The sequence below is a fragment of the Bubalus kerabau genome, chromosome X, assembly GCF_029407905.1.
Source record: "Bubalus kerabau isolate K-KA32 ecotype Philippines breed swamp buffalo chromosome X, PCC_UOA_SB_1v2, whole genome shotgun sequence".
NCBI lineage: Eukaryota > Metazoa > Chordata > Mammalia > Artiodactyla > Bovidae > Bubalus > Bubalus kerabau.
In genome coordinates, this window is record NC_073647.1 from 158,476,139 (window position 1) to 158,502,114 (window position 25,976).

Sequence of the window (25,976 nt, forward strand, 5' to 3'; positions counted from 1 at the left end):
TCTTTTTGTTATTCACAGGCTGATCCCAAAGAACTGATCAAGATGGTCAGCAGGCATGTGACTCTGTACGGACAAGAGGCCTGGCCCGAGGAGCTCGCTGCACTGACCAAGCAGTTGCACTATTACAACCAACGCCTGCTGGACTTCACTCAGGCTCAGATCCTCCAGGGCCTGCAGAAGGGTGTGGACGTGCAGCGGTTCACGGCCGACGACCAGTACAAAAGGGAAACCATCCTTGGCCTGGCCGAGTAAGAGATACCTTTGTCTCATAAAGGGATGGGATAAAACACACAAGGACAAGCTGAGGTATCAGGACTATGAGTCACAGTCCCTTAAAGATGTACATTCATGGTTACCGTAAGCAGGGTTTCCTCTACTTCTTCCGATCCTGTGAGGGACATGTGAGTCTTCACAAATGGATTGTTGGTGGGATCATGGTTAGCATAGCTGCCTTCTGAATGATCAGTAGATGCGGACTGTATTTTAGGCTTGCAGATTTAAAATAGTAAGGATGATAATTATAAGAAAATTTCCCTATGATTTTGGTATCCTGACCCCAGTACCATGTTAGAGGTGATGCAGTATGATCGGGGTTAAAAGTATGAAGCTTACCGTGTGCGTGCTAAGCCACTTCAGTTGTGTCCTATTCTTGGCAACCCATGGACTATAACCTGCCAGGCTCCTCTGTCCGTGGGGTTCTCCTGGCAGAAATACTGGAGTGGGTTGCCTTGCCTCCTCCAGGGGATCTTCCTAACCCAGTGATTGAACCCATGTCTCTTACGTCTCCTGCATTGGCAGACAGGTTCTTTACTACGAATGCCACCTGGGAAGCCCATGAAGCTTACTTTAGAAATTTAAAAACAAGATTCCCTTTGATTCCTGGCTGGAATCTCACTTTCTGCTACATGGCTGTTTAATTTCCTCACTGTGTTAAAAATAGGTACAGTCGACTTAATCCAAGAGGAAGGACCACGTGTTGTGGGTCCAGGGCACCTTCATCTGTCCTGGGTTCCGAGAGAAAGCAGATCTTTCACTCTGGCAGTTTCTCTTGTTCGAAGCCTGTAGCAGCTTCCGTTTTTTCCTTTGTCCCTTAGCTCTTTCCAGAGAAAAGTTAGCCCTTGTGTGAGATGCCAGTACACTTCAAGGCCTGTGGGAATGTTCTCTTCTAGGTATGGAGTTGCCCTTGGTTTTAATACTGGTCCTCATTTTTTGTTTTAGATCAAATGAGTTCTGATCAAATGAGAATTACATGCCAGGTGTTGGGGAAGTTAAACAAGATATTTTTATAAAGTGGGCTCACTCACAATGGTTATTAAGTTAGAGGTATGTTTTGTTTTTAACACCCTGATTTGTGGAGTGCTTCTTATGGGCCTAGAATGGTGTTAGATGCTCTATAAACTTTATTTTGAAAACATCTTTTAATCCTTAAAGGTAGCCCTCTGATAGAAAATGTTATCCCCATGTTATAGCTGAAGAACTTAAAAGTGTTTGTCACTCAGTTATGTCTGACTCTGTGCAACCCCATGGACTGTAGCCCACCAGGCTCCTCTGTCCATGGGATTCTCCAGGCACGAATACTGGAGTGGGTTGCCGTTTCCTTTTCCAAAGAACTTAAGGCTTATTAATATTAAGTAATTGGCCCAAGTTTCCATAGATGGTAAGGATCACAGCTGTGATTTCCTGCTACCTACCAAAGGCATCACATCTTCAGCACCACACACCCTGCCCACACTGCCTGATTGAATTTTCCCAGAAGCATTTGTATGCAGTTCAGTCTAGGTTTCCAGCCTTTGAAACAAGGGTAGATTGTGCCTACATTTTACAGTTATTAATCTCTCCTGATAAGTACCTTAAAATCAGTGGTAAAGAATCTGCCTGCAATGCAGGAGCCGTAGGAAATGCGGGTTCGATCCCTGGGTCAGGAAGATCCCCTGGAGGAGGGCATGGCAACCCACTCTAGTATTCTTGCCTGGAGAATCACATGGACAGAGGAGCCTGATGGGCTATAGTCCATGGGGTCACAGAGTCAGACATGACTGAAGTGACTTAGCATGCACTCACGAGAGGTACCTTAAAATAGCAAAGACGGTCTTGATTATGGCAGTGGCCGTTGCTATTTTTCATCATTATTCTTAAATCTTAAAGCAGCAAAATAACTTTAGTACTCTAATAGTACTTTATATTATCCTGGGCTTTTTTCCTATGAGAAGACACTCAAATTCTTTTTAGAGTGAGGCAGGGAAAATGGAGATCAAAGAAAGATAGTAGGGACAGCCTATGGGAGAATTCAGTTAAGAGAAATGTACAGTTTTTTTTACTCTTCCCCTCTGTTCTCCTGGAGGTTCATAATTTCTTAGGTTCGTTTAATGTCCAATTTGAAAGTGACTGAAGAGATAATATCATGCAATCTCCTTACTTTTGGAAGAGGCATGTGAGAAGCACAGAGCTTTAAAGCATTGTTCAAGGTCACAGAGCCAGGAGTTGAGCCTGCACTTCCTATTGCCAAGTCCAGTGGGCTTTTCTTTGGGCATTTGGTAATCCTGAGTGAGATTGTTTATGGTTTCTTAGAAGAGGGTTATTATGCAGATACAAGTTAACAAGATAAGGCATGCCTTACATCATTTTTGCTAGGGCTTTGTCTTGTCTTTTTTTTTTAAGCATCCAGCTAGCACATGCTATTTGAAGCATATCCTAGAGGACAAATATATGCTTTTGATAAATAAATAATAGAATCTTCTCCACAATCTGTTGTTTATAAATATACACAGCAGTCTTTAGATGGCTCGTTCAAAATATCTCAAAGTATCTATGAGTTTTCTGAGTTAGCACTTCTGGTTTGGAGACAGGATTTTAGCATCTCACACAAAAGAATCCTTGAAGAACCTGCTTCCTGCTGTTTTGCAGCTCCACCTTCAAACGTGGCCATTCTTTATTTTCTTACCAATTTTATGTCCATTTTAATGGCTGTTGTTTTCTGTGCATACATTATAGTTGTCCTTTTTTGTCTGTATTATCTTAGTTATTACTATCTCAGTGGCTAGGGTGACTTTGAGGAAAACAGAATATAGTTTGGTTTCTTCCCACTTTTATCAGATAATAAAGATGTGAATACTTAGTACACACCTGGTGTCAGATGCTGTGGTAGACTCTCATAATAGGAAGGGTGAACTGCTAATGGTCCCTGTTCTCCACAGACTCTCATTTTATCCTGTGGATGTCAGGATAAAATGAGAGTTTTATCAATAAATCCTTTAAGAAATCATTTTTAATGACAGTTGCCTAATAATCCAGGTATTGACAGACTGAATTCAGTCCTTGGTCTCTTTTTTATAGTCTATGAGCATTGAATGGCTTTACATTTTTAAAAATGGCTTACATTTTTAAAGGTTTGTGGAAAAGCAGGAGTAAAAAGCAATAGAAGAATATGCTTCTGAGACCATATGGTGGTAAAGCCTGAAAGATTTACTATTTGGCTTTGAACGGAAATCATTTGCCAGCTCCTAGATGATCCAACTTACAAATATCGGTTTCCTTAGTGAGGCTAAGTGTAGTCTTAGCAGTATTACTTGATGGTAATAGGTATTTCATTCCTGTTTCTGTGGTTTTTATCCACCATCCTTCTTTTTTTTTTTAATTTATTCATTTTAATTGGAGGCTAATTACTTAGTGGTTTTGCCATGCATTGACATGAATCAGCCATAGGTGTACATGTGTTCCCCATCCTGAACCCCCCTCCCACCTCCCTCCCCATACCATTCCTCTGGGTCATCCCAGTGCACCAGCCCCGAGCACCCTGTCCTATGCATCAAACCTGGACTGGCGATCCATTTCACATATGATAATATACATGTTTCAATGCCATTCTCCCAAATCATCCCACCCTTGCCCCCTCCCACAGAGTCCAAAAGACTGTTCTATTCATCTGTGTCTCTTTTGCTGTCTCACATACAGAGTTATCATTACCATCTTTCTAAATTCCATATATATGCATTAGTATACTGTATTGATGTTTTCTTTCTGGCTTACTTCACTCTGTATAATAGGCTCCAGTTTCATCCACCTCATTAGAACTGATTCAAATGTATTCTTTTTAATGGCCGAGTAATATTCCATTGTGTATATGTACCACAGCTTTCTTATCCATTCGTCTGCTGATAGACAACCATCCTCCTAATGAAGAATCCCATCCTTATGTTTCCTTTGCTTCAGGAAAGTTGGGGTCTTGTGACAATTTCTCCAATATGGCCTTTATGTAGGTGCTCTGGACCAGAATTGTTTACATACCTAGAGATTCTCATATCTGATGACACCATTCCCTGATTTGAACTTTCCATTGAGTCTCCACTGCCTGTAGGATAAGGTATAGGTCCTTCAGTAGACCTGAGGACCCTGTGCATTCATGGTTGTGAAACCCCGTCTATCAAAAGCCCATTTGTCTCTTCTCCCTCTTTATCGCCTCTGCTTAGTTAATCCCTGTTCACTCTCTCATCTGTATCCTCACAGTATTTTGTAGTCTTTTGACATTACCCCTTTCTGTTTGATGCCTGGTTCACACCTCATACACTCCATTAGGCCGCGAGTTCCTCAAGAAGTATCTTGTTGTTTTTATATCTTAGACAGCTGGCATAATAGCTGGCCCAGTGTAGAAAATGAGAATTTATTGAGTGACTAACTGTGTTTTTCTCAGAGATTTACCTGTGGGGCAGGGATCCATTTCTTTGCATTCCTTTTTCACTGTAGGCCCTGGTACCTAGACCATCATTTTTTTATCTCACTACGTTTTGGACTGGGTCATTCTTTGTTGCAGGAAGGCTGTTCTGTGCATTGTAGGTTGGTCCACAGCCTCCCTGACCTCTGCCCACTAGATGCCAACTGCTTTCTCCTTTTCCTCATCCACCATGACAATCAAAAATGTCTCCAGACAAAATTGTCAAATGTTCCCTGAGTGGAGCTGAATCACCCTCGTTTGAGGTCCATTGATCTAGACGATTCCTTGGTCATTTGCAACGCATCACAGTGAAGAAGGAGCATTAAAATCCCTTGGGTGTACTTTTCCTGAATTACTGTGACATGTCTTATGAGGGACTGTGCTGGCTGCGCCCCCTTTAGCATGAGAGCAGTCGTAATGAACGCTTTCTCTGCTGATTAAGGTCACGTGTTTCTCTTCTTTCCTTTCCCTGTGGTTGATGCACATTTGTGAAGGACGCTGGAGGAAAACGTCTACAGCATCGCTCTTTCTCTGGCCCAGCGCTACAGCGTCTCCCGTTGGGAGATTTTTATGACCCATTTGGAGTTCCTGTTCACCGACAGTGGGTAAGCACACAACTTGTGTAAGTTTACGTCCATGTCTTTTTTCAGAGTCTGTTTTAGAGGAATCTTGAAGTTGTATTGTTCAGTTTCACTTTTCCTTTTGAGCTGTTGTCGACTGGTCTCTTTGTACAATCTCTCTTCATACATCTCTTTAGACATCAATATGCTAATGATTGTCTTAGTTTTTGTTTTCAGTGATAATCCTGAATTTGAGACTTTTTATTCATTGAATCACAGACATTTACTGAGAATCTCTTGTGTACTAGGAATAGTGTTAGGTCCTAGGGTTACAAGTCGTGAACAAAAGCAGACATTTGAGTTGTCCTGGAACTTTTAGTCTAGGGTAGAAGACAGATAATAATTGAATAATGACATAGGCAAATGTGAAATTAAAACTGTGACAGGCCCTGTATAAGAGAGCCCAACTAGGGGATTTGGCATAGTTAGGGAGGACTTTCCTGAGGAAATAACTCTTGAGCTGAGACATAACTATTGACTCAAAATTAAGTATTGAATATACTAGAAGCGTTTTCTAGGAAGGCAGGACAGTTTACTGTAAAAAGCCCCTCGATAGGATGGAACATGATTTCTGCAGGCCTAATAGATGGTGATATGGTGAGGCCCCCAGAGTCATTGGAGCATGATGTGAGATGGGGGGAAACCAGACCTTGTAACAAGAGCATGTGGGCCCTATCTAGGGCTGTGGGATCTTTCCTAAGAGTGATAGGAGGGTACCTAAGGATTCTGATAAGAGAGAGAGGTAATATGATCAGGTTTTCATTTTGATAAGATCATTGTGGCCACCATGTTGAGGAAAGATTTTAGGGAGGCCGTTGCAGACATATATGGACAGTTTAGGAAACTATGAGAGTAATAGACTATAGGACGGATGACCATAGCCTGGAGTGGGGTTTTGAAAGTATAGGAGTAATGAGAATGGGCTTCAGAGATACCTGCAAAGTGAAATAGAGGGCACTAAATAAGTCAAATAATAAGGATAAACTAGCTATGGAGGTGAGTGAAAGGAGGAGGGTTAAACATTACATCCAGGACTCTACTTGGTCAGTCCATTGGATGATGACATCATTTGAGACAGAAAATACTAGTTAGGGGCACAAGGTTAGGGGAGGGTGAGGAAAAGGCAAAGGAATAGAAGTGTTATACATGTGGCAGTTCCCAAGAGGAAAGATCAAGTGGACAGTGTGTCTTACAGATTTGGGATTCATAAGGAAAGGTGGAGTTTGGAGATAGTAATTTGGGAGTTATAGGCACATAGATAATAAATAAGTCATGTTGCTGGTGTTCTTTGGGAGTGAATGTAGAATAAGAGAGGAGAAAGACTTAGCACAAAATTTGAGGACCTTCCACAATTAGTGGGAGAGGAAGAGCTGCCAGCAAAAGGGACAAAATCAGCAATTGAGAGGGAGGAATATTGTTCTAGAGAAGCTATGGGACAAAAGGGTTTAAAGAAGAGGGGTAGTGTTGAATGGTCAGTTCAGTTCAGCTGCTCATTCTTGTCCAACTCTTTGTGACCCCACAGACTGCAGCATGCCAGGCTTCCCTGTCCATCACCAACTCCCGGAACTTACTCAAACTCATGTCCGTGGAGTCGGTGATGTCATCCAACTATCTCATCCTCTGTTGTCCCCTTCTCCTCCTGCTTTCAGTCTTTCCCAGCATCCCGGTTGAATGGTCAAGACCTGTTATAACTTATCAGCTTTAATTTTATTAATATTTCTGGAATTCTACCATCTACATCTTAAATATTTATGAAATTGTTACATGGATGACAGTATTAATCTGTAATAAATATTGTAGTAACTTCACCATTTTAGAGGCATAGACATGTTCAAATAAATGTTTATTATAAAATGCATATTGGCTTAAAAATTTTTGGCATTTTATTAAATGTCTCTTTTCATTGACTGTTTCATAAAAGGTTGTCATATCTGTCCAAACAGGATGCCCCATTGGTCTCTGAATATATTATAAATTATCAGGCAATCTAGTAATGTGCATGACTGTTCCCAGCATATCATTACGGCAGATCACAGTGTGATTATGCAGATGCACAGCAGTTACAAAAAGGAAATCATTATCTGCTGATGCCATTACTTATGAGCAACAAAACACCTAATGTTGATTTAGCAAGTGGTGTTTGGTGCTCCCTGTTCTTTACTTAAGACTGTTATTTGTCATACTGTTCAGTCCAGCTTAGTCACATGAGTATTAAAGATCAGCTGTTAATACAGTAGAAATTGCCCAATATTTACTTGCTGAATCAATGCCAATAAGATGTCAGTAGATTGCAGTTACAAGAAAAAGACGTTCTTTATTTTAGGGTTTTTGTGTTACTATTCCTTTAAAAAAGCCATCTTCGCCTCTGAAGTTGATTTTTCTATAATTTTGCCTTCTCCTTCCTCTTGGTTGAATTTGGAGGTATTTCCTCATCTCAGCCAATGTACAGAGAAGCAGGCACACAGGCTGGATGAGGGAGCCTTGTGCACTAACGCAGACGCTTCCGATCAAGAAACCGTGAGTACATCCTGATAGTCTCTCCAGCCGTGTGTCCCTGCATGGGAGAAATCAGTTCTCAGAAACTCATTCTCCTATATTCTTAAGTCATAAATGATTTCATGGTGAAATGTCAAACCTACAGAACCTGACACATGATCGATCCTTAATGAATGGTAGTGATTACTGGAATTTCACTCCTGTAAGAAAGAGATAATTGTCATAAACACCCAAACTTGAGTTCCTGGCCTCCTTTCCCCCTTATTTTTTCTCATTTTCTTTCTTTTTCTTGGTAGTTTTCAACATCAGAGATGGCTTTGTGGGTCTGTGTGCCTGTAGTCAGCTCCAGCTGGCGGACCCTGGCTCTTCTGAGTGTGTTCAGCTCCCTGAGCTCAGGGTTGATTCTCGCTCACCGCAGCCTCCACAGCCCTCTTCACCTCTGGGCTGTTCTAGGCACTTTGGTGCATCTTAGAGACGATGTCTGGTGTGAGGGCATGGGTTTTGGAGTCAGGCCACATTTCAAGATCCAGCTCTGCTCCCCATAACCCTAACTGTGTAGCCTTGAGCAAGTCTCCCGATCCTCTTGCATTGCTGTTTTCTCAGGTATGAGGACCATGATCCCCACCTGGTTATGGTTGTAAAGATTAGAGAAAATCTGTGGTGTGTGTGTGTAGCCAGGTGGCTCTTCAATCTGTCAAGATTATTCCTGTTACTGCTCTTGTCAGTTCTGCTGATTCCATCAATGTCTTTAAGTTTTGAATACGGGATCATTTTGAAATGGCAGAGGATGCTTCTAGCTGGTGGAATAGTGCATTTGTTTATTCATGAAGTATTATTATCATCTTTCTTACTAGAACTTTTGTATTTTGAGCACAGTTTTAAATGTTGAACAAAATGGGCTCCTCCTTACTCTATAGCATGTATTCTAACTGGGGAGACCCACACCACACACACACAGTTAAGAACAACTAAAAATAAATTGCTAGTCATAGTAAGTACCATAAAGGAAACCCACAAGGAGCGGATAGAAAAGACCTGTCTTAGGACATACAAACAGATCACTCTTGGAGAAAGGAAGAAAAGGCATTTGCAGAGGGACTCCATTCTGGGACAGTGGATTGTTGGCATTTTTGAGTAAAGGAACAGCCTTGGTGGCTGGAGCGAGTGGAGCCCAGTGAGCAAAGGAGGACTACACAGGGGCCAGAGATACCTTTGACTGTCAGCTTTGAGAACAGCCTCAGTCTGTTCCTTCTTATTTAAGCTGCAGACCTGAAGGCCACATATCCTACACTTTTATTTCACTCTGATATGTGCTTTTCCATCACCCAGGGGATTGATTATCTGCATGATCTTGCTTGGGTGGCAGAGATCAAGTGAGATACCTCTTCATCTCAGCTGGTCAGTTTAGTGCCACATCTTTAGATGTTGGGAAGGGACTCTGCCTGTGCTGTGCTGCTTTGCACAATCAGTTGTATATTGTCTACTAGGAGTCTGTGGTCTCACATATAAGGATGGGCAAGAGCATGTTATAGCTATGAGGAAGTCAATGAACTATGTAATGTATCTACCTTCTCCTGTGTTGAAACAGAAGCTGAGGGTTGCTGTTGTTCATAGGCTGATGTCCAGAGTGCCATGTTGTAGAGAATTCTCAGTTCTGGCTTTCTCCTCTTGGCTTAGTTGAAGAGTTAGTGTGAGAATAATTAGTGTGTAGAAAGGGGGATTTAAGGCAGCTTAGCTTTTTGTAACATTGAAAAATAAGGTAAATAAAAATTCAAGTCCAGGAAGAATCCATATTGGAGTCGAAGGCTTGACTATAGAAATTCAGGTCATAGGTCTTACCCATTTTTTAAAATTGAGCTATGCATTAACTTTGGATCTTTCTTTGGCCCAAAGGGTCATGATGCTGATCACGACTGTGATTTGCATTGTACATAAGAAAAAATCTACCAATCCTAAAAATGGAAAAACTAAATGCTACCATTACCCAAATGGAGGCAATTCTTTTCATACATCTGCTACCTCCCTTTCTGTGTTATGATACTTAGGGCTACTTTTCCCCCAAATAGTAAAGAAAAAAATTCCTTATACTGGCACAAAATGTAGTAAGAAAAAGATGCATTTGGGGCCTGTTCTCATCTTGTGAAAAGTGCTCAGTACTTGAATCCTACAGGTCTGGATTCACACCACAGCTCCATGACTTCCTTCTGATGTGGCCTTGGTGAGCAAGTTGTTTCATCCTTCTACTCCTAGAGTTTCCTCCTCTGCAAAATGAGTATTCTCACTCCATCTTGCAAAACTGCTGCAAGCTTTGAGATATTTATATAAAATACCTGGCATGTTGTAGTAGATGCTCAGGGGTGAAAAAAAGTAGCTATTTTTAAGTCTGGGCTTCCTTGGTGGCTCAGTGGGGAAGAATCTGCCTGCCAAGCAGGAGATGCAGGTTCAGTCCCTGGGTTGGGAAGATCCTCCAGAGAAGGAAATGGCAACCCTCTCCAGTATTCTTGCCTGGGGCCTGGGAAATCCCATGGACAGAGGAGCCTGGTAGGCTGACCCCATGGAGTCACAAAAGAATCAGACATGACTTAACAACTAAACAACAACAGCTATTAATTCTGGAAACAGACCAGATTTACTGAACTCACCCTCTGACAGCTGTCAACCTAAGATTGCAGATCTGATTTTTGAACAGTTATTTTTCAGGTCAATGTGAATATCAATTATAAGATAACTGCTTTGTAAGAATTAAATGAGATAGCATAATACTTGCTATCTAAGAAGTGCTTAATCAGATCAGATCAGTTACTCAGTCGTGTCCGACTCTTTGCGACCCCATGAATCGCAGCATGCCAGGCCTCCCTGTCCATCACCAACTCCCGGAGTTCACTCAGACTCACGTCCATCGAGTCAGTGATGCCATCCAGCCATCTCATCCTCTGTCATCCCCTTCTCCTCTTGCCCCCAATCCCTCCCAGCATCAGAGTCTTTTCCAATGAGTCAACTCTTCGCATGAGGTGGCCAAAGTACTGGACTTTCAGCTTTAGCATCATTCCTTCCAGAGAAATCCCAGGGCTGATCTCCTTCAGAATGGACTGGTTGGATCTCCTTGCAGTCCAAGGGACTCTCAAGAGTCTTCTCCAACACCACAGTTCAAAAGCATCAATTCTTCGGCGCTCAGCCTTCTTCACAGTCCAAATCTCACATCCATACATGACCACAGGAAAAACCATAGCCTTGACTAGACGAACCTTTGTTGGCAAAGTAATGTCTCTGCTTTTGAATATGCTATCTAGGTTGGTCATAACTTTCCTTCCAAGGAGTAAGCATCTTTTAATTTCATGGCTGCAGTCACCATCTGCAGTGATTTTGGAGCCCAGAAAAATAAAGTCTGACACTGTTTCCCCATCTATTTCCCATGAAGTGATGGGACCAGATGCCATGATCTTCGTTTTCTGAATGTTGAGCTTTAAGCCAGCTTTTTTACTCGCCACTTTCACTTTCATCAAGAGGCTTTTTAGTTCCTCTTCAAGTGAAGTTCCACTTCACTTTCTGCCATAAGGGTTGTGTCATCTGCATATCTGAGGTTATTGATATTTCTCCTGGCAATCTTGATTCCAGCTTGTGTTTCTTCCAGTCCAGTGTTTCTCATGATGTACTCTGCATATAAGTTAAATAAGCAGGGTGACAATATACAGCCTTGACAAACTCCTTTTCCTATTTGGAACCAGTGTGTTGTTCCATGTCCAGTTCTAACTGTTGCTTCCTGACCTGCATACAAATTTCTCAAGAGGCAAATCAGGTGGTCTGGTATTCCCATCTCTTTCAGAATTTGGAGGATGCCCATTGCTATGTCTGTGCTATGATATCTTTTAAAATATTTTTGGTAGAGAGATAATAGGAGACTCCATAAACCAGTCGGAGTTGACAATTTATGAGAAATGAGAAGGCTTAGGGGGTCAGGCTTGTCCTGGAGGAGACGAAGCCTGTTCACATGGCCTTCCTCCCACATAACCACTCTGTCCATAGAAACCGTTCCACAGAGGAGCTCGGCAAGTGCTAGTGTGTCAAGAAGTCGACTCCGAGGTCCTCATTACTGAGCCTCTCATGAAGTTCGTAGGTGACCTTGCAGAGTGAAAGTTCATTTTTTGGTTTGCAAAGGCACTTGGCTAACATGCTGGAGAAGCTGAAAAAGGCCATCATTTTTTCACCACATTTCCCCCACTTAATCACATATGCAGCTGTCAGGCAGCGCTACAGATCAGGTCTGTGATGTCAGGTTCCTTCGGAGGCATTTGTGTGGTAAATATCTTGAACTGTTTCCCTGACATCGAGGAGGAGTGTCCCTCCTCACATTGGAGGAGTTGTGATTTAAAGGGTAGAATCATCTCTTTCCACAGTGGGGAAAGAGTCAGTGGTGGGGGCCTGTTCACCTGTGGTCATGGTCATTCACGTGGGTTTACGCATCTTCATACTACTGGGGTTAGTCTTTGGGGGACCCCTAGGCCCATCCCTTTGCTCCTTCCAGCTTCTCCCAGGAGCCCTCACCTCTCTCCTTCCAACCCCCTTCTGTGTACTCCTTACAGTCAACTCATGAAATGGTGTATTACTCAGTCTCAGATTAAGTAAAGTATAATACATTTGAATAAATTTTTTTCCCTATACCAATAGAAGTCCTTTCAATTCATGCTGTTCTTGAATCACATTTTTGGGTGATTGACAGCTAGAAGCCATTACAGAACCCTTTAATAATGGGATTAGTGCCAATAATTTATTCCTTGTGCCTTTAGTACAACTAATGCTAGCTTCTTCCTGTAGTTAATCTCTGAAAGTTAATGAGCTGCCTTACAGCTAAAACTTAGAAAAAGCACTTAAACAGTTTTTAAGGGCAACCACTGATTTGATTAGTGAAAAGGCCACATGGTATTTCTTCCTACTCTTCTTGAATGTGGGTTCTTTGGAATTGTTTTCTAAGTAGAGATTTCATTTCTTGTTCCAAAGGGAAGATAACAGCTTCTTTCGATGGAACTATTAAAATGGATTATCGATTACTGGCATCTATAAAAGATCTTAGTACCTTGTCATTTACTGAAGAGGGAGGTTTTCGTATTTATCATGTGTCAGTAAAGATATTCCAGTATCTCTCTTGACAAGATAATTAGGGAAAATTGCACATTGAGCAAACTGAATTGTAGGCACAGAAGAGTAGGTGGGTGGGAAGGGGGAAGGTAATGTTGACTGAAAGAGACTATTTTCAGAATCAAGTCAAACATAGATGAGCTAAAGCTATTATGATTTAGTCATTGTCCATTTTGTAAATGAGTCTGTCTTAGATAATCTGTTTATCGGGTGATAGGAATGAAGTATGACAGGAGAACTCTTAGATTTTTGCCACTGGGAGAGAGAACTAATGTCTGTGTTAGAGAAAGAATCCTGTTTTTGAAATGGTTATCAGTACAGGTGCTGGAGCTCCATGGATTGGTGGCTGCTTTGTGACAAGGTGAGCAGACCCATCCACACAGAGTCCCGACAGATCTGGACACTTGGTCTTAGGCAGGTCACTTGTCTCTAATGACAGGTCTCATCTGGAAGTTGGTAATTGGGCTTGCTTGGTGGCTCAGATGGTAAAGAATCCGCCTGCAGCGCAGGAGATCTGGGTTCAATCCCTGGGTCTGGAAGATCTCCTAGAGAAGGAAATGGCAACCCACTCCAGTATTCTTGGCTGGAGAATCCCACAGACAGAGGAACCTGACAGGCTACAGTCCATGGGGTCACAAAGAGTTGGACATGACAGAGTGACTAATATTTTCACTCTCAAGTTGGTAATTACCCAGATTCCACTTGTCTGGCAGTTATCAGTGTAACAAGTACAAGGTTTTTGTTTTGTTTTTTTTTGTTTTCTTTTTTCCTTCCATCGAGCGTGTTCTTCTGCTTGCAAATCTTTGTGAGTATGAATCATCTTAACAGGATGACACAGCTTCTTATTTACTTCTTCACTACATTGTTTTCAGACTTCACTTAGCAAATTACAAAGGAACATCAGAAATTCTGTGACTTGCATATACCACTGGGTGTACAGTACAGGCATACGTTGGAGATATTGCAGGTTTGGTTACAGATCACTGCAATAAAGCCAATATCACAATACAGCTAGTCCATGAATTTTTGCTTCACAGTGCATATAAAAGTTACATTTACACTGTATTGTAGTCTGTAAGTGTGCAAAAATAATTACATCTAAAAAAACGTGCTGCTGCTGCTGCTAAGTCGCTTCAGTCGTGTCCAACTCTGTGCGACCCCATAGACGGCAGCCCACCAGGCTCCCCCGTCCCTGGGATTCTCCAGGCAAGAACACTGGAGTGGGTTGCCATTTCCTTCTCCAATGCATGAAAGGGAAAAGTGAAAGTGAAGTCGCTTAGTTGTGTCTGACTCTTCGCGAGCCCATGGTCTGCAGCCTACCAGGCTCCTCCGTCCATGGGGTTTTCCAGGCAAGAAAAACATGCAGACCTTAATTAAAAGATATTCATTGCTTGAAAATTCCAAAACAATTGCAATAGTCACATCAAAGATCACTGATCACAGATCACCATAACAAATAATGATAATGACAAAGTTTGAAATATTGCGAGAATTACCAAAATGTGACACAGAGACACGAAGTTAGCAAATGCTCTTGGGAAAATGACACCAGTCATCTTGTATGATGCAGGGGTGCCACCAAGCTTTGATTTGTCTTAAAAAAAAAACCAAGTATCTGTGAAGTATAGTAAAGCAAAGCACAGTAAAACGAGGCCTGCCTGTGTATTTCAGAGATGGCCTTGCACACTTTGAATAGTTGTAGGATCCAGAAGAGTTTCGGACTAGCCATCCATTTATACTCACTCTTTCCTATACAGACCTTGTGCTCGCTTGTCTTGATACTTTTGTTCATATTATTTCTGCTTCATTCCTTTCTACAATACCAACTTCAAGCACTTCTTTCAATAAACCTTCTGTTGTCGTTGATATCTACCTACTCTGAAGTTATAGCTTTAGTGGCCTTACCCTTTTATTTATTTTTTTTAATTGAAGGATAATTGCTTTTCAGTGTTGTGTTGGTTTCTGCCATACATCAGTGTGAATCAGTCATAAGTATACATATGTCGCCTCCCGCCCACCCCCTCGGTTGTCACAGAGCACCGGGTTCAGCTCCTTGTGTTATATGGCAGTTTCCCACTAGCTATCTATTTTACATGTGGTATATATATATATATATATTTCAGTGCTACTCTTTCATCCCACCCTTTCCTTCCCCTGCTCTGTCTACAATTCTGTTCTCTATGTCTACAAGTGGTTCTCCTCTTGATTGGGATATAATTGCATGTCCTTTGTTAGCCCACACCATTATTGTGCATTGTTGTTTAATTATTTAGAATGCAACTGGATTTTCACACTGCTAGCTGAGAGCTCTGTGTTGTAAATCTTGATACCCTCCCTGGTGCTGAGCACAGGTCTCTTATCTGTAGAGGACACCTAAGTTTTTGTTCATCCTCCCATCTATTTGGCATTCAAGGCACATGTCGAGTGTTTCCTTCATACCACACGCTGGTGCTTGGTACTGAGAAACTAAAGCTAAAGAAGATGTGGTGTCATTTTTGCCATCAAGTGGTACATAGTCTATGTGGGACAGGCAGACTAGTAAATAGTTAAAGCATATTATGAATAGAAAGAAACTGTGGGGCATTTTTATAGTCCAGGAACATTTTTATAGAGAGGGATATTTTTGCAAATGTTTGAATTGTATCTTAATAGAAAAATAGGATTTCTCTTAAACTGAAAGTTAAAAACGCATTTTGGAATTGCTTGATATTTTGACTTTATAGATTGCTGCCATTATCCCAAGTATTATCACACCCTTGTACAGATTTTAAAGTATATCGTGTGTTAACTTTATTTACATAAAACAAAAACATGTCTTGGCACTTGCTAAAAGAGGGAATTCCAATGAATAGAATGTTGTATTTCAGAGGAGTTGCTTTTAAACTATATAAAGCCTAACTTTTATCCTGCTTGAGGTCTCGCTTCATGCTCCAGGTCTCATTCTCTGCTCCCAGGTTCTTTCTCTGCTGCTACTATGAACTCTGGAAGCTGGGTGTTTCCATTAGAGCCCAGGGCTGCCTGGAGACCTCTTACAGTTAGAAAGCTTGAAGCTCTTCCTTTGTGGGGTGTCAGGATTAAACTGGGCAGGAGGCACTGTGTTCTGTCCAGAGGAAAGTATGATACCAAAATTCAGCCCTCTCCATCACCCATTTAACACAAACTGATTAACCAAACAAAACCCCTTAAAATTGTTTTCAACAGTTTGACATTAAATGACTTTTAATAAATTACATTATAAAAACATTTAAGTCAAGATTGAAACATTAAGATATGTGCTTTATTCAAGTGGCTTCTTTACTACAGACAATTCAAGTGCAAGTATCTCTTCTTTCCTATTTTTATTCTGTTTGAACACAGTATCAAGGTTATGTCCTCTGAATATCAGTTCTAGCCTCTTGAATATAAAATTTACGCCAGAAAGTTGAGCATTTTTCTTCACCTCCCTTTTTCCTAAATTCCTGAAATAATAAGTTTGTTTACATTTCTATAATGAAGCTCAAGTTTTACCTTTTTTCTTATGACATGAAGAAATAATGCATAGTGGAAGGTGACAGATCTGGGTTCATTTCCTAGCTAGTAAACACTGGGCTGCTTTCTGCTGCAGAATGTGAAATAATATGACTTTCTAGGGTTACTTTAGACCCACATGAGATAATGTGAAAATCCTGTAGTACCATTTGAAGTGGAAATGACCTGCACCTGTACCAGAAACAAGTGGTACTACTGTATTTGATTAGGCAGCAAGAAGGAATTTGTGAGAAGTAGTCTTTCTTCCTGGAGAAGGCAATGGCACCCCACTCCAATACTCTTGCCTGGAAAATCCCATGGACGGAGGAGCCTGGTGGGCTGCAGTCCATGGGGTCGCTAAGAGTGGGACACAACTGAGCGACTTCACTTTCACTTTTCCCTTTCATGCATTGGAGAAGGAAATGGCAACCCACTCCAGTGTTCTTGCCTGGAGAATCCCAGGGACGGGGGAGCCTGGTGGGCTGCCGTCTATGGGGTCGCACAGAGTCGGACACGACTGAAGCAACTTAGAAGCAGCAGCCTTTCTTCCTAGGTTTCCAGAAAAAAGGGCACTTAAAAGAAAAAAATGGAACCAAATCTTACCAATCTTAACATAATTTGTCTCTTAATTTCAGTTTGTCCACAGGAGAAATTGAAAACCACGCCCAGTCCCTTCATCTCTTTGAGACATTGAAGACCGACCCTGAAGGCTTTCACAAACACATGGTCAAGTATATTTACCCTACGATCAGTGGTTTTGATCACGAAAGGCTGCTGTACTATTTCACTCTGCTGGAGAGCTGTGGCTGTGCGGATTTCGGGAAGTACGCCATTAAACCGGAAACCCATGTTCGGCTACTGAAGAAATTTAAGGTAGTGGCATCAGGTAAGATGATCATCTTCCTGCCTGAATTCATTCTTTAAATTCAGTCTCGGACTTCATTTTTGGTACATGATCGTGTTCCTGCACCGTGGCTGGCATGACTGTGAAACCTCAGTATTTTGATGCTAATTGACTTTAGTTATCTCTCTAGCTCCTTTACTTACTGTTGAGAGACTTAAATACTAGAGAAAGTTAGGTCACACAGTGACTTACAGAAGGCCTGGTATTCAAATCCAAAGTTCTTGAGGTCTTTTTTCCCCTACTCCCATTGTTTATATTTTATCTATATAAATGACAAGGTTGAGACACTTTAAAATAGGCCATTTGGCAGAATTTTACTTCAGTGGAACCTATGTGTTTAAGGAATGTATGAAGCCTTTAAAATAAGAGCTTTAGAATCTTTAATGAATTGTGGAAATCTGTAGAATGGTGTCTATTTGTCTTTATGCTCATAACTAAGAGGTTAACCAGAAGGTATGCAATTAAAGATAGGGAGAGAAAAAGGGGAAAAAAAGAAAAGAAAAGAAGTTAACTACATTAAAATCTCTCAAATCCGTATGAAATTGTATAATTTACTGAACCCGGGTCTCCTGGCATTGCAGGCAGATTCTTTACCATCTGAGCCACCTGGGAAGCCTTTATAATTTATAAGGTACTTTCATCTGCTATTCATAACGATTGTGAGAATTTACTTCAGTTTAACAGTGGTTTACTGAGTAACTGAATTCGACCCTGGACCAGACACAGAGGAAAAGGAGTGAGGTTCAATCCCTGCCTTTAGGTAGTTGATGAGATGTCAGCTGGATGACAGATGAACCTGGTGCAGTTTGGTGAGAGAGCTGTTGGAAGAGGATGTAGGTGCTGTGGGGCACTGAGGAAGTGAGGAGATGTTGCCAGGTCCAGGGTACGTGTGAGGATGCTGGGACTCACAGAGTGACCTGTTGAGGGCTGCACAGTTGGCCAAGCTGCAGGCAGGGATTGGAACTCAGATTTTCAGTTTTATCTCAGTGACAAACGAAGCTGTCTGTTGGAACTGAATCTTTTCATTCAACCATGCAGAGAGGCCCTGTGTGGGTTTGAAAGTTCCTGTATGTTTATGTTGGAATGAACTACTCTCTCTTTTTCTTGCCTTTCCAATAGGTCTTGACTACAAAAAGGTGACTGATGAAAACATGAATCCCCTTGAGGCATTGGAGCCAATCCTTTCAAGTCAGAATATCTTATCCGTTTCCAAACTTGTTCCCAAAATCCCTGGAAAGGATGGCCGCATGCTTTCCCCAAGCTCTCCGTACACCATCTGGTTACAGAAGCTGTTCTAGACTGGAGACCCTCACCTCGTTAAACAAGTCCCGGCATCCCCCCAAGAGTGGCTGCACGCCTGTGACGTCTGCATGAAGTACTTTGATCGCCTCCTCCCAGGCGACCTCATCACTGTGGTGGATGCAGTGACCTTTTCTCCAAAAGCTGTGACCAAGGTAACCAAAAGATAGCTTCACGTATACTGGCCATTTTAGAAGAAATGAAAATTGCCCTTCTGGTCTGTCAATTGGTTTTTGTTTCCTTTCTTGAAATGAGAAATACTTACGTGGTTGGTGGTTTTGTTTTCTGCTGAGCATGACGTATGTTCATTGGGAGGTCATTTTCCTCTATCATAATTGTACAGGTAGTCTAAATCAGGCTTGACGGTTGTAATTTGCACATCCATTTTGTTCATATTATAGTTGTTCTCATAATATGTCATTTTATATTAAATGCTCCATCCTCTTCTTTCCAACTGACGAGTGGAAAGAACCTCCAGGGCCAAGCCCATGTTTCCTGCATTCAGAGCCAGGCTAACAACTTGCTGCATTGAAAATCAAGATCTTAAAAAATTTTTGCATTAATAACACTTAGGACGTGACTGGCTGGTAAAATTGCCTGGAGTCTGTGTGGCATTTTCCAATGTCCATTCTGTGTCTCGGTAAGCACTTTTAACTGGATTCTAAGTCCTGCTGTTGCTCCTTCAACAATGTAGACTTTCACAGAAATAGAGAGTATAGGTCCTTCCCCTCCCCTCTTGCCCCTCTCACCCAGACTCCCCTGCTTACCACAAATGTGAATTTCTCATTGCTTGGACATGGGGCATTGTCTCGCCTAGAAAATCTGACTGCTGGTCTCAGATCTAAACAGCATCATCTTTGGGACTCCCTTTCACTTTCTCTCCCGTCTTTGCTGCTACCTTCTCTTTTTACCAAGTTGCCCAGTCTGCCCAGGACCCTACCTTGTGTATTTTTACTGTAGTTCATGTTATCCTGAAAACTGAGCATAGAGTCTAAGAATCCAAGTCATTCATTTGGAGATTGGCACAGGTGGAGGTTCAAACATCTACTAGAAATGCTAGTTTTAGCCGCTTTGCTAGATTAATAGTTGTGGGTAACCAAGGACTCCATTTCCTTATTATAACTCAATTAATTCAGTTAATAACTTGGTTTGAAATTTTATAACCAATACGGTGAAAAGGAGATAATCATTTTTGTTGTTGTTAAGAAAAAAGCAAGGATGGTTATAAAAGGATTTAGCATGATATATCTGAAAAGAGCACACGTGTAGAGTTACAAGGCTTTGAACTTTGGACCTGCCACTTCTCAGCTCCTTGGTTTAGCCTCAGGAATCTCTGTTAGACTTCTGCCTCCTTAGGGCAAAGGCTGTAATTGGAATTTATGAAACAGATAATAGCATTACCCTGATTTGAGTAGGTGAGGAAATGAAATTGAGGTTGAACAAGGTTAATTTGGTAATAGAGGAGCTGTGATTTGAACTCAGGGAGGCTTGTTCCAGGGTCTTTGCTCTTAAGTACTGAAGTATACTATTTCTAAGAAGTAGAACAAACAGCTAGAGTCAAGGGACCTGGAGTCTTTGTAGCAACTGTGGGAGAAAAGTAGGGCCAGAGAGCCCCAGGCATTTTCAGTCCAAGCGGAGCAGCCTGTCACGAATGGCTTTTTCCAGAGCAGGGCTAAGTCTAAATGAGGAAGGCCGGGCCGGAGCCTCGCAATGTCTGGGAAAAGACGAGAGTCCAGCAAACAGTGGATAGATCTCCAAGGGGTGAGAAGTTGGAGTCCAATTACGTACTAGCAACGCTGCAAGTGTGTTTTGGAGGGAAAGGGCTGAGAAAGGAAAATGGCTCCAGAGCTGGGTGGGACCTGTGAACCAGCTGAAGGAGCTCTACAAGTGAACAGACTGGCCAGGAAGATGGAGTGGCCCAGGCTGAAGAAGGTTTTATGTATTTTGTCTAAGGGCAGAGACAAAGCCTAGCATAGCCAGCCAAGGCCATGTTCTAATTGTGAGCACGGGTATGGGGGTGGACAAACAGCCTAGACTTTCCAACAGTGGTTATTTGCTCATGGTTAAGCAAACCTACCCACTCCAGTGTTCTTGCCTGGAGAATCCTAGGGATGGGGGAGCCTCGTGGGCTGCCATCTATGGGGTCGCATAGAGTCGGACACGACTGAAGCGACTTAGCAGCAGCAAGCAAACCTAGGATTTAGATGCAGAGTCTACTCAGATTGTTATTTATGTTTTCAGTCAGAAGATTTTAAGTTACAGCACATTCTCATCGCCTTAGTTTCTTAAAGATACCCTCAAACCACGAGAAAATATATGACCCAGTTGTCTGTGGGCATATGTGCACTTTTTCCAAGGAAAAGATGCATAGCTAACCCAGTTGGGATCGAGTCAGTTAATTGTGGTGTTGTTTTCTCTTAGCCCAGATGGTGTTAATTCTCAGCAAGATATTTTGCTATAGAATGTGTCAAGAGGTGGTTTCCTACTAAGTCAAGCTATAGAAAAGTAAGACAGCCACATTAATTTGCTATCTTTAGCTTTATGTCTATTCTTGGTTTATTAATTGGCAAGCTCTAAGTTTTCCATTCAGAGAGGGCAAATACAAAGTTTAGGTGCAGTGCGTCTTCGATATCACACAATGCTGTCCTAGAGAGAGAGGGTATAAAATTCATGTTGAAATACACCCCTCACACGTCAGAGGACACATTTGGAAAAGGAAATGCGGCTGGATGTGGCCAAGTTTGCGAAACACCAGATGCTGCCACAGCTTGTACATGATGTAAAAAAATGTAAAATAAGTGTATGTTACTCATATATAGTGTGCAGTTTTCAAATGTGTACCCACATTTAATTCAGAGCCAAACTTTTGGAAAGAACTGGTGAACTCCTGCTAGAGGGCCTAACAAGTATTCAGATACTGGAATTCATAGAAGAATATCCCCAAAGCCTGAATTTCATACCCATTCTGTGATGAAATAAGCCTGCTAAGGCATTTTGCCTTCATAATAATAGTCGCTTGCGTTAGCAGAATTCATAGACATTCTGGGGAAAATATTCACAAAACAACATTATGTCATGTAGGCTAAGATTGAATTTGCATGACATTCGAGGTGATGAATATGCAGAAGGAAAAAGAATACAAATGTTTCAAGTGCATTGGCTCTAGTTCTCAATTGCCCCTTTCCAGTTGAGTCAGGTTAGGGTTGCTCTCATATTGCTTTTCCAAATCAGTAATTAGAAACATTTTTATAGAAGGGCCAGGGAACAAGTTCGTGGGTTAGAAATCCAGGAAAATGGTCAGCAAAGCTGAAAAGCAGGTCAGAACACCATTTGCTTGGTTCAAACATGATGTGATTATAGAAGGGGGCTGCTGCTGCTGCTGCTGCTAAGTCGCTTCAGTCATGTCCGGCTCTGTGCGACCCCATAGATGGCAGCCCACCGGGCTCCTCCATCCCTGGGATTCTCCAGGCAAGAACACTGGAGTGGGTTGCCATTTCCTTCTCCAATGCGTGAAAGTGAAGAGTGACAGTGAAGTCAGTCAGTTGTGTCCGACTCTTCACGACCCTATGGACTGCAGCCTACCAGGCTCCTGCATCCATGGGATTTTCCAGGCAAGAGTACTGGAGTGGGGTGCCATTGCCTTCTCTAATAAAAGGGAGCACTTGCATGTAATCCCAGCCTTTGTATTCTGTGCTCAGTGCTCACTCTCGTTTGCTGGTAGAGCTACATCCAAAAATAAGGATGTGGAAAATACTCCTCCTATTTAGGAAGTGCTCCTCTGGAGTTTGCCCGAATCTTTCTTTTAAAGCTCGGTAATCGCAGAATTAAAAGTGCCTTCCAGTGTCCTGTGCACTGCTTCTCAAACTGGATTGGGTAGGCGTTTACCACCCGCTCCCCACCCGTGTGCACCCGAGGTTTCAGCTTCTACCAGTTTGTTCATTTGGGAAATGTATCTCCTTTGGGTTAGAGCAGAAAAATTCTTGAGAACCTCTTTAGTCTGACCTCTTACCTTGAGCATCATTTCTATTGTTAATTAAGCTACTACCTCTGCTTCTATATTTATTTACACACACACACACACACAGACACACACACACACACACACATATACACACATGCACATAAGGAATCTTTCTTTCTCTTACGTTGCCGACTTTCTGGTTCTGCCTTCTGAAGCTGTGGAAACGGCATGAGGCCATCTCTTGTTCATAAGAGTGTTTAGATTCTTGAACTAAGCTACTATTTCCTCCCATTGTCTAGACTAATTGCTGTAAAAATCTAGGAAAATAGATTTATCTTAAAAACCATGATATGATCTAAAAATAAATTTTACTTCAGAAGTTTAAGTCACAAGCAAAAGGCTGCATTTTAGCTATAACTTCAGGATCTTTCCAGTGCTAATGCCGTCTGTTAACTAAGAATGGGAGTGCATTTTTCACCATAATGAAAATTGCTGTCAGAAATCTATGTAAAAATGTTTAGGTAATGCCTATTTCCTGATTGCATGGCATAATATATGACTTTCTGATGCATCAATCAAATGCATGCTATACAGATGTATTAAGTATTTAGGCATTATTGTGTGCTGTATACTCTATTAGTTGCCATTGGAGACATCAAAACATAAAAGACATGCCTATAAGAAACTTAAAATTAAGGGTTTTTTTCTTTACAGTAAAATTATAGTAATTGAGAATTAGTCTCCCTATGAAATTAGAAATTCTTTGACGGCAACGATGTTGCCTTTTATCTCCAAAGCTCCAGGTATCTAGCACAGTATAAAAACAGATACTCCTTAAAGTGGTTGTTAAAATAGTTATTATCATAGATGGACAGTTTTTACATCTTTTAATTTGTGAATGCCTTATTATTCTTAACAGTTATTGAAGATCCTAAACAGCCTTTGTTTATGTAATATCTGTTGATATTTATCATATTAGAAATTAAAACCAACATATTTTAAAAATATATGTTTAATTCACTTAAGACTACCAATAATAGATCCATTTATAGGTTGCTGGTAATAGCATCTCTTAATGGAAAATAGAAAGAGAGTTATTTCACACACACACACAAAATGAAAGTGTGACATCATTTTACAGTTACATGTCTGGCTTAATGTTAACAGAACACAGCTAGGCTCTCATGTTTGTTTCTGTGTTCAGTTTTTGTTGTGTGGGTTGAAGAAGATGAAGTTTTCAGCCTTACACAGATACAAGGTTAGAAAAGGGAGGTGTGCTTTAATGGCCTGTGGTGTAATTTTGAGTGTTCTTGCCACACTAAACTCTCAACAAATGATAGATTCTTACAGGCTAGTTGTAGTGTAGAATCAGAAATCCTATCCTTTATATCTCTATGCTCCGTTATACTAAACTGTTGTTCTAGATTGCACTTTGAATGGCTCTTTTACCCGTGTATGATTTGGAATATAATGCATTAAGCATTTGGAAAATTGGCTCACTGAGTTATACAAATCATCCAAATGTTGATACAGAGCCTTATATATCATCAACAAAATCACATGGATTATTCTGAACACTCATCTCATCCAGCGAGTCTTTAAGCATTGGGAAGCTGTCACGCTCACAGTTGTGGGTACATGTTTTCCAAAATTCCAATTTTTGCTTGAAAGCTTAAGTTTTGTCATTGGCAACAAATACTGTGAGTTATTTTTCTTGAAGTGACAGGCTCACTTTGTTCACGTTGGAGAAAATGTTTGCCAAATATTCAAGTCTGAATAGCCATAATTTGTCTATTAAGTCATTCTTTCAAGCATAAATGGTAATGTATGCCAAAGCAGCTACTTCACCTCTTCATGACTGAGAGAGTCATTCAAACACTTTTTCTTTATTATATTTCAGTACACAGTGAGGCATTTTATGTGTATCTATCAGTCCTTCAAAGATAATGCATTCAGTGGTTGAGATTTAATGAATTATTTTTACTCCTTCATCAAGAACATTCTCAAATGAAAATACCAGTGGAGAGCCCAGTGACTCTTAGGACAGCTTGGTGCCACTCCCTTGATTGTGCTAAGTCCCCACAGTTTTATCCACCATTGCTTTTTTACCATCATCTAAGTGTCAACATGGCGAAAAAGGTAAATAATGTTTTCATGTCATTATCAAAATAATTTTGACCTTGTTCACAAGGTCACTCTTGAAGAGTCATAGACCTTTGTGGTTTGTGGCCTACACTTTGAGAACCAGTTATAAGTTATTCTTTTCAAAACCACAGCCATCCTGGTGCCCATATGAAAGAGCATTTCAACTTCCTAAATATGTGTAATACAAAAAATAATGAAGATATGTCTGGTCAGTGCCTAAAGGATTGTCTTATAGTTCAGTTCCTCAAAATAGTGTAATTCCTAATCAGCTTTCCAAATGTAGAGGTGTCAGAAAGAACTTGAAAATGTAAATGGAATGTGTGCATGGTAATGTCATGATAACACTCTATGAATTTTTGAGCTTGCAATATATCTTTTCCTTCTACAAAGTTTAGCTTTTATAATTTTTTTGCAAACATATACATTTTTTAATATTAATCAAGCTTAGCAGAGAGTTCTCTGGGAGAGGCGTACATTCTCCTCTTCCTCAGTTTCATTGCCAGGCCAGGATTTCGCTTTAGAGAAGAGGTGATTGATTTTTCCAGGACTTGAATGCAGTAGTTTGAGGGTCATGATTAATCATGGCTCCACTCTTTCTTTACTCATACCCCCATTTAGAATTCAGGAGGATGAAAATGACTATCAACAATAAATAAATACTGTCGGAAGAGCTGGAATTGGGGAACATGGCCTGGATCTGCAGCCCAGTAGTCTGTCTTTCATGAAAGTTCACACTTGTTTGAAACTTGGCTTGTTAAGAACGGCTGCAGAAAGTCATTCTAGAAGGAAGCTAAGGATGGGTGTGCCCTGACAGGCAGGGCAGACTGGGGTTGGGACATTAACCTGTGGCTCTGAAGTCTGCTCTCATCCAGTGGGGAGGAGTCAGGAGACGGGGAGAGGGATGCCCGCGGTGCGCTTGCTATAGTTTTGGTTGGAGTGGAAATTTTCTCCTCATAATGGAAAGATGAGGAGAGGACAGGGGACTTTTGGCTTGCTTAATTAATTCGGCTTGATAATGAAACCTCTTGCCAGTGAGGGGAGAAAGGAGTCCAGAGTCTGTGGGGACCTGGTGATATTACCCGCCCTGCCACGCCCACTCCCTGAGGCCACTCCTCTCGTCCCTGTGAGTCGTGTGGTGCATCCTCCTGGGACCAGTCGTGGCAGTGCAACCTGTTGTAGAAGACTCCAGCCTAGGTCAGAAGA

The 25,976-nt window shown here is 41.4% G+C and overlaps 1 protein-coding gene across 1 annotated transcript in view; it reads left to right on the forward strand.

The window, feature by feature from the left end:
* LOC129640251 (NBAS subunit of NRZ tethering complex-like) overlaps positions 1–20,048 on the forward strand; it is a 44,714-nt gene extending 24,666 nt beyond the window's left edge. The window contains 4 exon segments of the mRNA XM_055565456.1: positions 19–248; positions 5,203–5,313; positions 17,100–17,350; positions 18,488–20,048. Of these exon segments, the coding sequence (XP_055421431.1) occupies positions 19–248; positions 5,203–5,313; positions 17,100–17,350; positions 18,488–18,837 (942 nt within the window). The 3' untranslated portion in view covers positions 18,838–20,048.
* Positions 20,049–25,976: the final 5,928 nt, after the last annotated feature.